General features: G+C 31.5%; 3 protein-coding genes and 1 long non-coding RNA gene across 9 annotated transcripts in view; 3 read left to right on the top strand and 1 right to left on the bottom strand.

Annotated features, from left to right (window-relative positions):
* Positions 1-4,209, bottom strand: part of LOC117601715 (uncharacterized) — a 93,073-nt gene extending 88,864 nt beyond the window's left edge. For all 3 annotated transcript variants that reach the window (XR_004580785.2, XR_013062234.1, XR_004580783.2), the window contains exons 1-2: positions 3,991-4,209; positions 3,754-3,914 (exon numbers count right to left, since the gene is read on the bottom strand). This is a non-coding gene — a long non-coding RNA (uncharacterized LOC117601715). The remainder of the gene's footprint in view (positions 1-3,753; positions 3,915-3,990) is intronic.
* Positions 499-3,425, top strand: LOC117601713 (uncharacterized). Its single transcript, XM_034318849.2, has 5 exons — positions 499-667; positions 992-2,349; positions 2,506-2,696; positions 2,759-2,838; positions 2,934-3,425. Exons 2-5 carry the CDS (start codon positions 994-996, stop codon positions 3,113-3,115), a joined length of 1,809 nt encoding a protein of 602 aa, XP_034174740.2. The 5' UTR covers positions 499-667; positions 992-993; the 3' UTR covers positions 3,116-3,425.
* A 105-nt stretch (positions 4,210-4,314) lies between the features above and the next one.
* LOC143305357 (pyruvate kinase) lies at positions 4,315-10,394 on the top strand. 2 transcript variants are annotated; one of them, XM_076688538.1, is made up of 8 exons: positions 4,332-4,473; positions 7,028-7,063; positions 7,671-8,015; positions 8,093-8,279; positions 8,389-8,910; positions 9,021-9,359; positions 9,463-9,619; positions 9,975-10,394. In XM_076688538.1, the coding sequence occupies exons 2-8, from the start codon at positions 7,037-7,039 to the stop codon at positions 9,985-9,987; spliced, it is 1,590 nt and encodes a 529-aa protein (XP_076544653.1). In that variant the 5' UTR covers positions 4,332-4,473; positions 7,028-7,036; the 3' UTR covers positions 9,988-10,394. The 2 variants fall into 2 exon arrangements, with proteins under 2 accessions (XP_076544654.1, XP_076544653.1); XM_076688539.1 differs by lacking the exon at positions 7,028-7,063 and having other exon boundaries at positions 4,315-4,473.
* Positions 10,395-10,537: 143 nt separating this feature from the next.
* LOC117601727 (pyruvate kinase) lies at positions 10,538-13,389 on the top strand. Of its 3 annotated transcripts, none has more exons than XR_013062233.1 (10): positions 10,538-10,690; positions 10,792-10,933; positions 11,022-11,260; positions 11,336-11,513; positions 11,639-11,857; positions 11,934-12,109; positions 12,173-12,403; positions 12,503-12,725; positions 12,824-13,100; positions 13,171-13,389. XR_013062233.1 is itself a non-coding variant. In XM_034318870.2 (10 exons), the coding sequence occupies exons 1-9, from the start codon at positions 10,625-10,627 to the stop codon at positions 13,036-13,038; spliced, it is 1,689 nt and encodes a 562-aa protein (XP_034174761.2). In that variant the 5' UTR covers positions 10,538-10,624; the 3' UTR covers positions 13,039-13,052; positions 13,171-13,389. The 3 variants fall into 3 exon arrangements, 2 of the variants coding, with proteins under 2 accessions (XP_034174761.2, XP_076544652.1); XM_034318870.2 differs by having other exon boundaries at positions 12,824-13,052; XM_076688537.1 differs by lacking the exon at positions 10,538-10,690 and having other exon boundaries at positions 10,800-10,933; positions 11,008-11,260; positions 12,824-13,052.
* Positions 13,390-14,151: the final 762 nt, after the last annotated feature.

Here is a 14,151-nt window from a genome sequence, read left to right as displayed (position 1 = left end):
AAATAAACTATCTTCGATTCGATTAATCGCTTTCAAATTAAATTTAAATTTATATTATGCTTTTTCTTTTCATTTGTATAGTATCGAACAGGGTGGTTTCCCCCAATGAAAATGGCGATGCTTTTGATTGAATTGATATTTATGTTATTCATATTTCTTACTTCTACACTAAATTTTATGATGTTTAAGAATTAAAAATGATATAATCTTGTTTTTAAATTGCTTTTAATATTAAAATCGCCAAAATTAGAATTTTGAGAATTCCTGCTTCCCTCATATCGCCATTTTCCTTTGGGAAGACTACTTTGCTCGATTCTGTATATACGTTGATTTATAAAATTGATCAATTAAATCCCTTGTTAGAAAACCTTACATCCCGCTCAAAATTTATATTTAAAATGAATAAAAATAATGCTATATAAATTTCCATTCTTTTTAAAAATCTTTCCAAATAATTACTATATGTCGTTTAATTGAGGCCAGCAGTACACACAACTTATGCATTATGAATTTGATGAAGTTTCTAACCTAATAGTTCTTTTCATTCCATATTTCATTATTTAATATTCCATTTTCATTCTATATTTTATATGTTTAAAAGAACTGAATAAATAATTGATGAAATAGGTATATAGATAAAAGTGACAGAATCGTCTACAATATAAAGGTTCGTATTTACCCACGATACAGAAAATATTACTCTTTATTTGATATTTGCAATCAATTAAATTGAACTCTACTTTTGTATCTTATTTAAATTGTTATAAAATTATTTACCTACCAATGTTAACTTCATAAAAATTATAATAAATACTAATGCACTTATAAACAGGTACTAATTAAATTTAGACGAATTTTAATAACAAGTAACTGATACTGTTTTAATAAAATACTAAAGAAATTGTATTACTGCGTGTAATATTTGTATATTTATATTGTTTAGTAAAATTTTATTATGTTACAAATCATTGTGTTTCAAATTTTATACCAGATATGACTCAAGAATACAATTTGGTAAAATCACTCAATAATAACACATTATGGTTGAAGATACAAGATCCTTGGTGCAATGATGTGTCCAATGAAAATTCCATTACAATGCTAGCACAAAGTATTGTCAAAAAAATTTCAGATATAACACAACTACAAATTATAGAAAATTTGTCTCTATTGGGAAATCAATTACCTCAATTGCCCAGCAACTTCACTGAATCTATAGCAAATCTAGTTTATCTTGATTTGTCTGATAATCGGTTAAGTAATTTACCAGACTCTGTAAATATGTTAAAAATGCTGACATATTTAAATCTAGATAATAATCAATTTTTCTGCCTTCCAAATGTTGTATGCGAATTAAGTAGCTTAAAAACATTGAAAGCATGTAAGAATCATATAAGATATGTTCCAAATAATTTAGAAAACTTATCAAATCTACAGGATTTGGACCTGAGTTACAATGAGTTACAGTATTTGCCAGATTCCTGTACAAACTTACATCAACTAAAAAATTTATCTCTTGCTGGTAATAGCTTCAAAGTAATTCCAGAATGTGTTGCTAAGGGAATGGAAAATTTACAAATATTTGATTTTTCATATAATTTTAACTCCAAATTAAATGTATCTCCTAAGAGCACCAATTTGAATGCATTTTATGCAGAAAACAACTATACTTGTCCTTTATTTCCAAACTGGATACTGAGTTCTAAATACAATAATCTTGAAACAATATCATTCAATAAAACAAGATTTAAAGAATTCTGTTTACCAAAAAACCCAACAAGATCATATATTAAAAAGCTATCGATGGTACAATGCAAGCTAGATAATCCAACAGTAGACAAAATAATCAAAGATATGACAAATCTAGAGGAATTGATAATTGGAAATATCAAGTTTTGTTCAAACAACTATTTTTGGGATATACCAATTGAGAAGGTGAAGGAACCATCTAGTCTGAAAAAACTTGATGTCCACAACACAGGAATTCCAATGGTGTCTAATATTATTAGAAAGTTTGTTAATTTATCTGTAATAGATATCAGCTCTAACAATATATTTTGGTTGCCAGAAGAAATTTGTTCTTTAAAGAAGTTAAGCAGTTTAAACATACAAAAAAACAAACTAACAGCTCTTCCTAAAAGCATCGGAGAGTTGATATCATTGAAAGAATTGAGAATGTGTTGTAATCAATTGTCTGAATTGCCTGAGAGTATAGGTGGTTTAAGCAATTTGCAGTACTTAGATTTATACGATAACGAATTTGAAATGTTACCAGAAACGATAAAGAACCTACCAAGTTTATTAGGAGTGGATCTTGAGCAAAACTACTTTTCGACTGACTGCTTATCGGTAAGGATGTAAAACAACCACAGCCTTATGGCTGACAACGAATCAACCTTCGACGAAGGCTTAATTTTATTCAGTCTTCCGTACAATTAGACGGTTGACTTTTTTTATTCTCGAAAGGTTACAACGGATTTCTGTATTAATGGATCAAATCAATAGCTCAATAGGGATACTCCTTATGAAAGTATGAGAGATGATTTGAGAGAACATTGGCGAGAAGAGACCAAAACAATTAATGGATTTAAGTTGAAACTATCCGACTCATCGGAGTCATCGTCGGACGACGAAAGGAAATTATCGCTTTCATCGAACTCAAAGGAGGATAGTCCAAATTTTGCTGTTTACGCATTGTAAGTGGAAAAATTATAACCGTTCAGTTTTTGTTGATTAATTTTCTAATTATTTTTCTTAGACCTGAAGGCACATTTAATCAATTGGAAAACGAATGCTGGGATACTTCAGAGGATTCAGCTGATGAATTTGATCCTCATGGTAAAAACATATAACTTAAATAAGGAGGATATTTTATTTAGCAAAAAACATTGACATACGATTTTTTTTCACTGTGTGATATGTTTTGTTTTCAGAATGTAAAGAGCCAAGAAAGCGAGTGTATTCGCCGTTCACGTTTTATAAACCATTGCAACAAGTATATTGTCCCGCGGAATCCCACCAACCACGAATAATCACCCGCGTTACGCGAATGTTACAAGAAGGGACTTTAGTTTGGTCATCAAGGTATGAAGAAGGTCAGTTTGAAGATTGCTAAAGTAAACGGCAAAACGTGTATTTGATTTGAGAAGAAACAAAAATGAAAGGATTACTATTCTCGATCATTTCAAGGTATAAGTATGGCGTTACAAGTCAGATAAATCAAATTAAGAATACTTTAATTTAAAATTCACGTCATATACGCTTACCGGAAGATATTATTTCAATAAGTGATCTTCTATAGTCCAATTAAGTATAGTTATTGTTAAAAATATAGTAATAGGTTTAATTAATTCAAAACTGATTAAATTTTTGAAGTACAAAGACAATTATAGAAGTTTAAATAATAACAGGTACAGCAATGTAATCATTTCATTACTTAAAAAAAATGTTAACATTGCCATCTCATAAATTGTTAATATGTAAGTAAAAATTTATAAAAAATAAACATTTTTATTTTTGATAGCTTTTCCAACTTTTATTTTTTATACAACATTTTTATTGTAAAATAAATACTGTGATAATCATTGTATTTATACTAAATAATTATGTTGCCCGTTGAAAGCTGTTTTTTCTTAAATATTAATACAAATTTTGTAATAATTTTTTTTATTATTACGTCATTATTACTTCTTGAGAAGTAAGCGAATCTGTATCGTAGAGAATTCTGAAAAATTTTGAAATAACCTTACTCACCCGCTCAGCTACTACTTCGATTCCGTCCGTCAGAAGTCGGCTATTTCCGTAAGATTGGCGTAGGAAACTCACGGCTATTTATTCAGAAATATTCTCGATAGTCTCTCGTACGAATTTCACTTGCACTAGGCTGATTCTTCAGTGATTTTCCTCCAGATTCGCTAGAAAATATGACCAAATTTTCGCTATTGTAAAAACTGATAACTTTCGTATTATTCGTTCAACGAGAAAACATACCTGTTTCACGCAGCTCAGGGAGACCCTCTACACGTACTCCTAACTTCATGGCACTGCGTGGTTATATACACGGTGGGCACAAATATATATATTAGGAGATACAAGTAATAACGACGGAGGTCGACGAGTTACTGAATATGAGACCACTGAGTATGCTGCGCAGTACCACCATGCGCTTGCGCAGACAAAGCATGCTTGAGCCAATCAGAGTTATCCGTTTATGCGCATCAGAGTAATATGCGCAGAACGAATGAAAACTCGTCGTGTAACAAGCATGGTATCTCGTTGAACGAATCATAGTTCTGTATTGAAAATCAGCCCTAAGCTAAAAGATAATGTGTGCTAGAAAATAATGACCTTTCGTGTCCTTAAAACAGTTTCTCAGAGACTGTAGTGGGAGAACGTTGATCTTGTTGGACTTCTACGCTATTCATTGATTTCTGTTTTATTGAATTTCACTTCAGTTTTAATAATTTAAAAAAGGTAATGACAAAAACAAATTACATATTTGAATCATGAAGTTGTATTTTAGATACTGTTTTATCGATTATGGTCTTAGAAGGTTATGTGATTTAAGGAAACTTTTAATCATTGTTATACACAATGTATTTCAAGGTCTCACTTTTCATACATTCTTTTAAATTCTTGTCTATTTTATTCCGTCTCTATTATATATGCAAAGTATTAATTAATGAATTATTAACATCTTTCCGAATATACGTACTTACATAAAATACAAGGTCTAATGCCTAACGAACACACATACTTCCGATTTTGAAATAACATATGTATCTCTTTTAAAATAACTGTTAAAAACTTTATATAGTGTTAGTGGCTAACGGTCAGATCACGCGATACCGCGTGTTCGATTGTCAGCTCTTAGCAAAAATATGGTGTGTCCTGAGTAGGAAGTTCAGATCGTATCAGAAACGGTTGAATAATATAATTTTTTATGAAATTTTCGGATTGTATAAAATTAATTAAACACAAAATAAAAAATGTATATTATTATATTTAACCGTTCTTTTATCTAAGATTCGTTAACCTTGATCATGTCCTATAACCTTCTGTTAAAGATTATCATAGAATGTGTTTTGGAACTTCTTCCGCCTCAAAGAAAAAGAATGAAATACACACGACTTTGAACTAGACATAATTATGATAGTATACTTAATAGTTTATACTGTCGATAATTTCATTCGTATGTCGTGGGAATGATTAATTTATGTTACGATATCTTAAGTGTAATAGGGTACAGTTCATAACACGTGAGTATAGTGTGATAATTTTATCACTTTTCATACACGATCACGTTATTTCAATCCAAATCTAATTTTACGTGCTTCATTGATAACATTTAATCACCTGTACTAATATGTTGTTGCTGATTATTATTTTAATCACGATTAGTAAATAATTACATTAAATATATATTTATTAGATAGAATAATTAATTGTTTGAATAAATTTACTAATTACTTAGCAGCAATATGATGCATCAAAAATAGTGTTTTTACAAGTACGTACATACATTATACTTTATTTATTGCTGGAAGCACATTTAATAATTTCATAGTCGTTTGTATTTTTATTTTAACTGCACGCCATATTTTTTTATTCTTACGATTAGTGTAATGGCGATGGTACAAGCGATTTTAACGATATAAGTTCATTCAAAGATACAAAAGAGGCTAATATAGTAAATAGATTAGTATATAATGCAGAAAATAAGGATTTTATTGTATCAATTTATTTAGTTTCAAAATGCAAAGTCATAAAATTATAATAATTCACTGTAATAATATGACAAGAGTAACTTTTTGTTATATGCATATTGATATGTATAGCACATGTTATCAGAATTTGTTAACAAGTAGTTATCATGTTTTGAAATAATTGAGACTGAATTGTTTATTATCTTGCAACACATACATAGATTATTTCACTAACAATATAGTTCAATATTGTTTAAATAATATTTGTCGAATCATAATCATAATTCAGCACCAAAGCTTAATGAACACATGATGTTTCCTAGAATGAAACATAGAAATAAAACAAAAAAATACACACAATTTATTACTATGTATATATATTATACTATTATTTTAATGTTCTAAGCGTTCATGTACTTAGAAATTACGTAATTGATTTAATCAAAGTTCGTATATCTCCAGACGATGGCGGCGACCAATGCAGATGGCTGATACTTTTTTTTTATTCTGAAAACAAGCTGATATGTTCATTATATTCTTTTTACTTATCATTTACGAACACGTGCCACAAATTTGTATAGTTCAAATTTATTACTTCTTAATATTAGTAGCTGTTAAAAATGATAAAGAATATACAGTGAAAACATTTAGGTAAGGCATGTAACAAATTTGTATTTTTTTTTCTTCACATTTCATGACACTTTCTAGGTTAATGATTTTTACATAACGTCTGAATTGAATAATTAATTATCAAGTCTGCGTTTACGTATCTAGATGAGGGCGCAAAAGAAATGTAAAGGTCAATTTATAAAAAAAATAAGTCTATGTAAAAAAAGATATTTTATTTTCTTTAAAAAAATAAAATTGATCTTCCTGTCTCCTTTGCGCCTTGATCCACAAAGAAATTATTAACGTTAGATTATATCCTTAAGAGGGGTATATTTATGATATTTAAATTTGCTGCGGCGTTTATTAAAAATGACAATATTTGCCATTTATTCGCATTCATTTCCATGACTGCTAATTTGTTAAATTAATACAAATTGTTGTAATGTTATTTACAAGAGAAGATAAGTTGTTTCCGAAGTAGAATGGCTCGATTTGAATTTTGGTACATACGCCGTGTGCATTGGCACCGCCATCATCTAACACGTCCGGTGGGTGTCTTCAATTCCCCTCTCTACTTTCGTTTATCGCGAAACTTCCATCGCTTACCTGATAAGCAATTTACATCTTGTGCACCGAAAAATGCAACCGGACATAGCCGTGGTTTCATCGAAACTGTATTGTCACTAATTCCTGTCTGTAATTTATTTACGCAGCCTGCCAAAATGGTTTGGGTTACCGACGAAAATAAGGTATTTCATCATCTTAGTAGCCAATGGAGAAATTGTTTTGCAGTGTCATTTTTATTTTTCTCCATTGCTAATATCTTTTTCATTTAAGCTATTTATTGCATGTATTAGCGAGCGTTTAGTTCTTCTGACAAACCATACAAAACATTTGTGGATAACAATTGTAAAAAGTTACAAACGAATGTACAGCAAACAATGTTTGTAGTTTGATTTTGCACCTGTCCTTGATTTCAGTTTTCATTTCAGCTGACTCAGAAGTAGATGCTGAGTAAAAATGGATTAACCATAACGTATAAACGCTATTATATCATTAGGATATTTCAAACTAAGTTAATTTATAATTACACTGTGGACATTTCTTTACTTTAGTTCTTATGCATTTTCATATTTTTTTTGTTGTTAAACACATTTACAAAAATTCAGTCAAAACACGATGTGATGCTTTTTAATTATTCCTGTGTAGTAGCAAGTTTTTTATTTCAATATCTCATCAAAGAAGCCTTGAGACGCTTCGAAATTCAGCTATTGAGTATATGAATTGTTTGCAGTGGTAGCACTTGAGTAGTTTTCCATTGAATAAGAATTCAGTTTAATCTTTATATTTTTATAGATGGCCGGAAACCCGAATACCCATGCTTTGTACGCTCAAAGCCAATTGGATCACATGTGCGCCCTGGATATCGAAAGTCGTGCATCCTTCGTTCGTCTTTCGGGAGTCATTTGTACGATCGGGCCGGCTTCAAGACCCGTTGAAATTCTTGAGAAAATGATCGAGACGGGAATGAACATCGCTCGAATGAATTTTTCGCATGGATCTCACGAATACCACGCAGAGACCATAAGCAACGTGCGACAAGCACAAAAGAATCTTTCCAGTCGCTCTGGTATCAATGTTCCTGTAGCAATTGCCCTCGACACTAAAGGTCCTGAAATTCGTACTGGACTTTTGGAAGGTGTATGTAATTTATTCTTTAATTCGTATAACTTGATACTTGGCTAAGATATAATGTTTATTTATCTTTTTCCTTTTAGGGCGGGTCTGCTGAAATTGAATTAACTAAAGGGCAGACCTTCAAACTCACTACCGATAAGACGCAGATGGAGAAAGGAAATTCCAATGTAGTTTATGTGGATTATGATAATATTTCTAAGGTACTAAAGGTTGGAAATCGTGTCTACGTTGACGATGGTTTGATTTCCCTCATCGTTACTGCAATCAGTACGTATCATTCCTGGATTTTCTTTTGTACAGAAATGATGAAATATATATGGTAGAATTTTGGGATGTGCGTTGTTTCGTATGTATAATAATGTTTTATACACTCTAGATGCTGATGGAGTTACGACTACTGTTGAAAACGGTGGAATGTTAGGTTCTCGTAAAGGTGTTAATTTGCCTGGTGTACCAGTCGATCTTCCAGCTGTCTCTGAGAAAGACAAATCTGACTTGAAGTTTGGTGTCGAACAAGGAGTTGATATGATCTTTGCTTCGTTCATAAGAAACGCTGCAGCTTTAACAGAAATTCGTGCCATCCTTGGCGAGAAGGGAAAAAATATTAAAATCATATCTAAAATTGAAAATCAACAAGGTATGACGAACCTCGACGAAATTATCGAAGCGTCTGATGGTATTATGGTAGCACGTGGTGATCTTGGTATTGAAATACCACCGGAGAAAGTATTCTTGGCGCAAAAATGCATGATCAGTAGATGCAACAAAGTTGGAAAACCAGTCATTTGTGCTACACAAATGCTTGAATCTATGGTGAAGAAACCACGCGCGACTAGAGCCGAGACGTCAGACGTGGCGAACGCAATTCTCGACGGCGCAGATTGTGTCATGTTATCAGGTACCATATTATTCAAAATAATATCTTAAGTCCGAATATGTTGATTCTTTATGACAAAAAAAGGCAAACTAATTTGGTTGTTCTCATTATCTCATTCGATATTTGTTAAGGTGAAACTGCCAAAGGAGATTATCCATTGGAATGTGTGCGCACAATGGCTAACATCTGCAAAGAAGCAGAAGCTGCCATATGGCAAACGCAAATCTTCCATGATCTCTCAAATAAAGCGATACCACCAATCGATGCTACACATGCTGTCGCAATTGCTGCCGTAGAAGCATCGGTAAAGTGTTTAGCTAGTGCTATTATTGTAATTACAACCACTGGTCGTTCGGCACATCTGATCGCAAAGTACCGGCCCCGTTGCCCAATTATTGCAGTAACTAGATTCCAACAGGTTGCACGACAAGCACATCTTTACCGTGGTATTCTGCCACTCGTTCACGAAGGTGATTTATATTTTATTATTTAGATTTACTGCGATACAATATTATATTATATTATATAGAAAGAGAAACTATTTTTCTTTTCTTTTTCGTTTATTATGTACAGAGGCGCAATTGGCTGACTGGTTAAAGGATGTTGATGTTCGAGTCCAGTCTGGATTGAACTTCGGCAAAAGTCGTGGTTTCATTAAGGGTGGAGATTCAGTCATAGTTGTCACTGGATGGCGACAAGGCTCAGGATTTACAAATACACTTCGCATTGTGTACGTAGGCATAGAAGTTCCTTCAGACGATGATGCATGTACTATTCGTAGTGAAACAGATTCTTATGAATATATTATGTAACCTTGTACAACTAACACATAATACATCAACATTTATGTATTTCTTTTGCATGTGCATTGTATTCTGTATTCAGCCATTATTACTAAGTTATAACATCAAGAAACTAACTGTTCTTAATGTATTTTTATGCTTTAATGTTGAAAGTCTGCATGTTTATCATAGTATGCACGCAAATATATTTAAATACAGCTTTTATGTGTTGTCATGTAATATTAAGTATAATATAAATTATCATTATATATATATATATATTTTTATATTTTTAATTTTTAGGAACGTTGATTAAACACTCACTGACTGGACTATAAAGAGCAAAACGGTTCAGTAATTTTAGCTTTTGAAAATTCAGTGTGTATATAACTTATATCGTATGTATGGTAAATTTAGTAAAGTTCTTAAACGGATAACAACCTGAAAATGCCAGTAGTTGCAGTATTACTACCGTAATGAAGTACCTACATAAATAGAGTACACAAAGAAACATATGTACATATGTATTTTGAAGTATATATACAAATGTACATATATTTACACACGTCTAACACACACGCATATACATACCACTATTAAATGATAAAGTAATTTTATTTGAACCAATAAATTATTGAAATCAAATGTATTATTTACTACAAAAAAAGATGATACATTTGGTCCTACTTTCTGTAGAGAAGGTGATTAAAGAATTTTATTTTCTCCACGGGTTCTTACTACTACCCCCTTTACCTCCTAAAACCACATCTATGCAAAATGTATCAATATTCAAATTTTGTTTTTTATAACCGCAAAATGTAACACTAGTGTTTACTAATTAACCTACATAAAATCAATAGTAAAATGGATTACTTAACTTTTGGCTGCAATTCTTAAAATTTACATATAGTATTTCGCCTCAAAAAATTATAAAGTATTTCTCATTATACATAATGATATGTTCCAACGCAAGTTTATCAACAGCCAAATGGACGAAATCATGTCGTCAACCCCCATGGGTATTCTTTTATAGTTTATTATTAGATATTAACTATTGTATCAAGAATAAAATAGAATAAAGTAAAAAATGATTTATTTATTTATCCATGTATCAACACAGATGCCACAACTAGAAGATCAATATTTAATCGATAATCAATTACGTACAACTTGTCAGAATACCCCTCTTGAGCAAGATGTACAACTTGATATAAATTGCAGTCCTAAAACAGCAAGACTTACTAAAATAATGATTACACTAGGTAAGGAAATTGTTGTACATCGTTGTTGCGTAAGAATAAAGAATACAATTAAGATTTTGTTGTCAAAAACATAGCATGTTTGATATAGGTGGTAGAAATTCCTATCCTGACGCCATCGTTGATATGATGATGGCTGGAGCAAACATAGTTCGCTTAAACATGTCCCATCAACAAGAAAAATGGCATGCAATCACGGTGCAGTCTATTAGAGAAGCTGGAAATAGAATGTACGAATACACCAGCGACATTTATCCTATAGGAGTCGCGATGAACCTTCAAGGTCCTGAAATACGAACAGGCATATTCAACGGGGATGAAACGAATAGAGTGCGAGCATTTCTTTTAGCATATCGTAAATTTAATTTAATTTTGAATATGAGAAATATATCTTTTTATCGATAGGGGTATGCTAAATTAATAAAGGGTAATACAGTGAAATTGGTGACGAATGATATAGCAAAACGTGGAGGATGTGCTAAATGCTTCTGGACTTCGTATCCTAACTTACCTCGAGTATGTCGTCCTGGAGACAAAATACTAATTGATCGTGGTGCTGCTTTATTACAAGTCAAATGTGTCCGTTAGTATATTCTATCATCAGTAATGAACGCTCAATAAATTACTTGTTATAAATAAAAAATAACGTACAAAATATAATGTTACACAAGTACGAAAATTTGCAAACCTTAATACTTTTCAACGTAGGTGAAACATCCATAGTTTGTGAAATTATTAAAGAAGGTGTTGTGGGAGACGAAAAGCTTGTACAATTACTGGACAGTGCAGTTTCATTGCCTCAAATTTCTGAAATGGATAATGAACACGTTAGTCTGGCATCCATGTTAGAATGTGATATCGTTATAGTAAATCATGCACGAAATGAAAAAATGGTTCATGGTATTAAAAGTCGTTTGAAACATATAGGTACATATTAATAACACATTTATACTATTTAAATGCATAATATAGCATGTATAGTAAATGTTAATTTTATGGAAAGGTGCTAGTGATATTCGGGTTATAGCGAAGATTTCCACACAACAGGGTTTAGAAAATTTTGATGAAATTTTAAACGCCGCGGATGGTATCCTTCTCGATAGAGACGGTGTCGAGGTGGCCGTCGGTCCTGAAAAATTGTTTCTCGTTGAAAAAATTGTCATCGCAAAGTGCATGAATGCAAGTGTTTAAAAATGTTTTTAATTATTATATTTTCAGTAGAGTTCATTTATTTTATTATAGGTGGGAAAACCAGTTACGTTAGGTTTCCGTGTAAAAAACGACGAATGTCCAAAAATTGACATGAATTTGATAGCAAATGCTGTGTTAACCGGATCCGACGGTGTTTTTCTTAAAACGGGTGCCTTGAATTCCAAAGAAACTATTGAATTATTAAGAAATGTCGATATAGTATGCAGAGAAGCTGAAAGCGCTCGGTGGCAAAAGGAAGTTTCTAATGAATTTAGTTATAAGGTGTTTATTAATTATCACTATTCGACAAATTTTAACTTTTTAAAACCTATAATTTTTAATATTTTAAGTAATTAAAAATATTTTTTTACATCGAAATAGGTACCAAAACCTTTAGATCCTTCACACGCAATTATCGTAGGAGCAATTGAAACGTCCTTAAAGTCTAATGCAGCTGCAATTATTGTTACAACAATGACAGGTCGCAGTGCCGTTTTGTTATCAACATATCGTCCTAAGTGCCCTATTGTTGCTGTTACTCGTTATGGAGCAGTTGCAAGATGGTTACAACTTTATTATGGTCTCCACTCGTATCATTATAAAAGTAAATTGTATATCTTTTTTTTCATTTTACGAAGTGGATATTCACAAACGTGTTATATAAATCATTCTAATAATGAATGCAAAATATATCTAATCTAGATCAGCCATTATCTGGTTGGGCTAACGATATGGAAACGCGAATACAAAGCGGTGTCGATTTTCTTCGGAGAAAAAAATATATTAAAGTGGGCGATGTGATTATAATTGTCACCGGATGGCGTGAAGGAGCGGGTTTTGCGAATTGTATACGTATCATTTATGTATCACCCGGATATACAGAAAGTGAAATATTAAACTGTGAACTTTGCACCTGAAACACTCCTCTAAAGTAATTAATACTTCCAATTTTTAAATAACTACTACGGATTATAGATAGGTAAAATTTAAAAGAGTTGAGTATAATATGCTAAGTAATATTAAATTCTAATAAATACTAATCGTTACAGAAATATATTTGATAGGATATAACAATTTATAAATCCTTGAAACAGATGTGAAATATCCAATGTAAACATTGCCGTGAACTAATAGAAATCGTATCACACAGGAGACGACTGATATGCATATCAAAGTAATGAAAATTGGTATTATATTATATTATAATTCAAATATTTAACCACAAATTGAATTGTTAAAAAAATTTATAAATACATATTTTTATAAAAATCAGCTATTATAAGAAATAAAAATAAATAAACAGTTCTAAGCAATCTGGTTTGAGAAAGAATTGACATTTTATATTCTGACTTTTTACGATCTTTCTTTTTACAAAACTACGAGTGTTGATTAAATTTTTGAAACTCCTGAAATTTCGAACCGCGGATACCGAAATGGCAGATACGTAAGGGGTGGATGCGTTAAAAAATATATTTAGCTTTTCAAGGGGAGGATATATTGTCCCATTGTATGTAGTCAATTAACTTGACTATTACTGAGAGCTAATATGTTTATTGAGACATTAACAGGAAAGATTCTCAAGTGGACATTAACGTTAATGACGTGATGTAATTTTATACGCTCTTGTACTTCTTACGTACCATGTTCAACCATCGATTTTTTTTCTGGCAAGGGAAGGTTAACCCATCATAAGTGCTTTTTGGACTAATATAAAAAATATTTGTTTTTATAGAAAATGGGGTTAGACAAGTTAGGTGGGACACGCTGTACATACCTGTAAACGTACGTTCCCTATATTTTACAAAAGCTTACGTTTTGAATTAATTTTTGTCTTGCAAATAGAAATGTGAATTGTTAACACAATAGTTAAACAAGTAAGAATACGAGGAATATTATTCAACTATCTACCACATACAGAGCGGTATGATTCGTACCTTAATTACGCCTAATCAAATGTTCCTCCCTAAGGTCATTCATTGCCTGCGATTGAAATATAATTGAACACCTGCTGTGTATCTTCTCTAAGACGA

This window comes from Osmia lignaria, chromosome 6, assembly GCF_051020975.1.
Source record: "Osmia lignaria lignaria isolate PbOS001 chromosome 6, iyOsmLign1, whole genome shotgun sequence".
Taxonomy (NCBI): domain Eukaryota; kingdom Metazoa; phylum Arthropoda; class Insecta; order Hymenoptera; family Megachilidae; genus Osmia; species Osmia lignaria.
The sequence above is the reverse complement of the archived record's forward strand: the minus strand, read 5'-3'. Positions and strand labels throughout refer to the sequence as shown.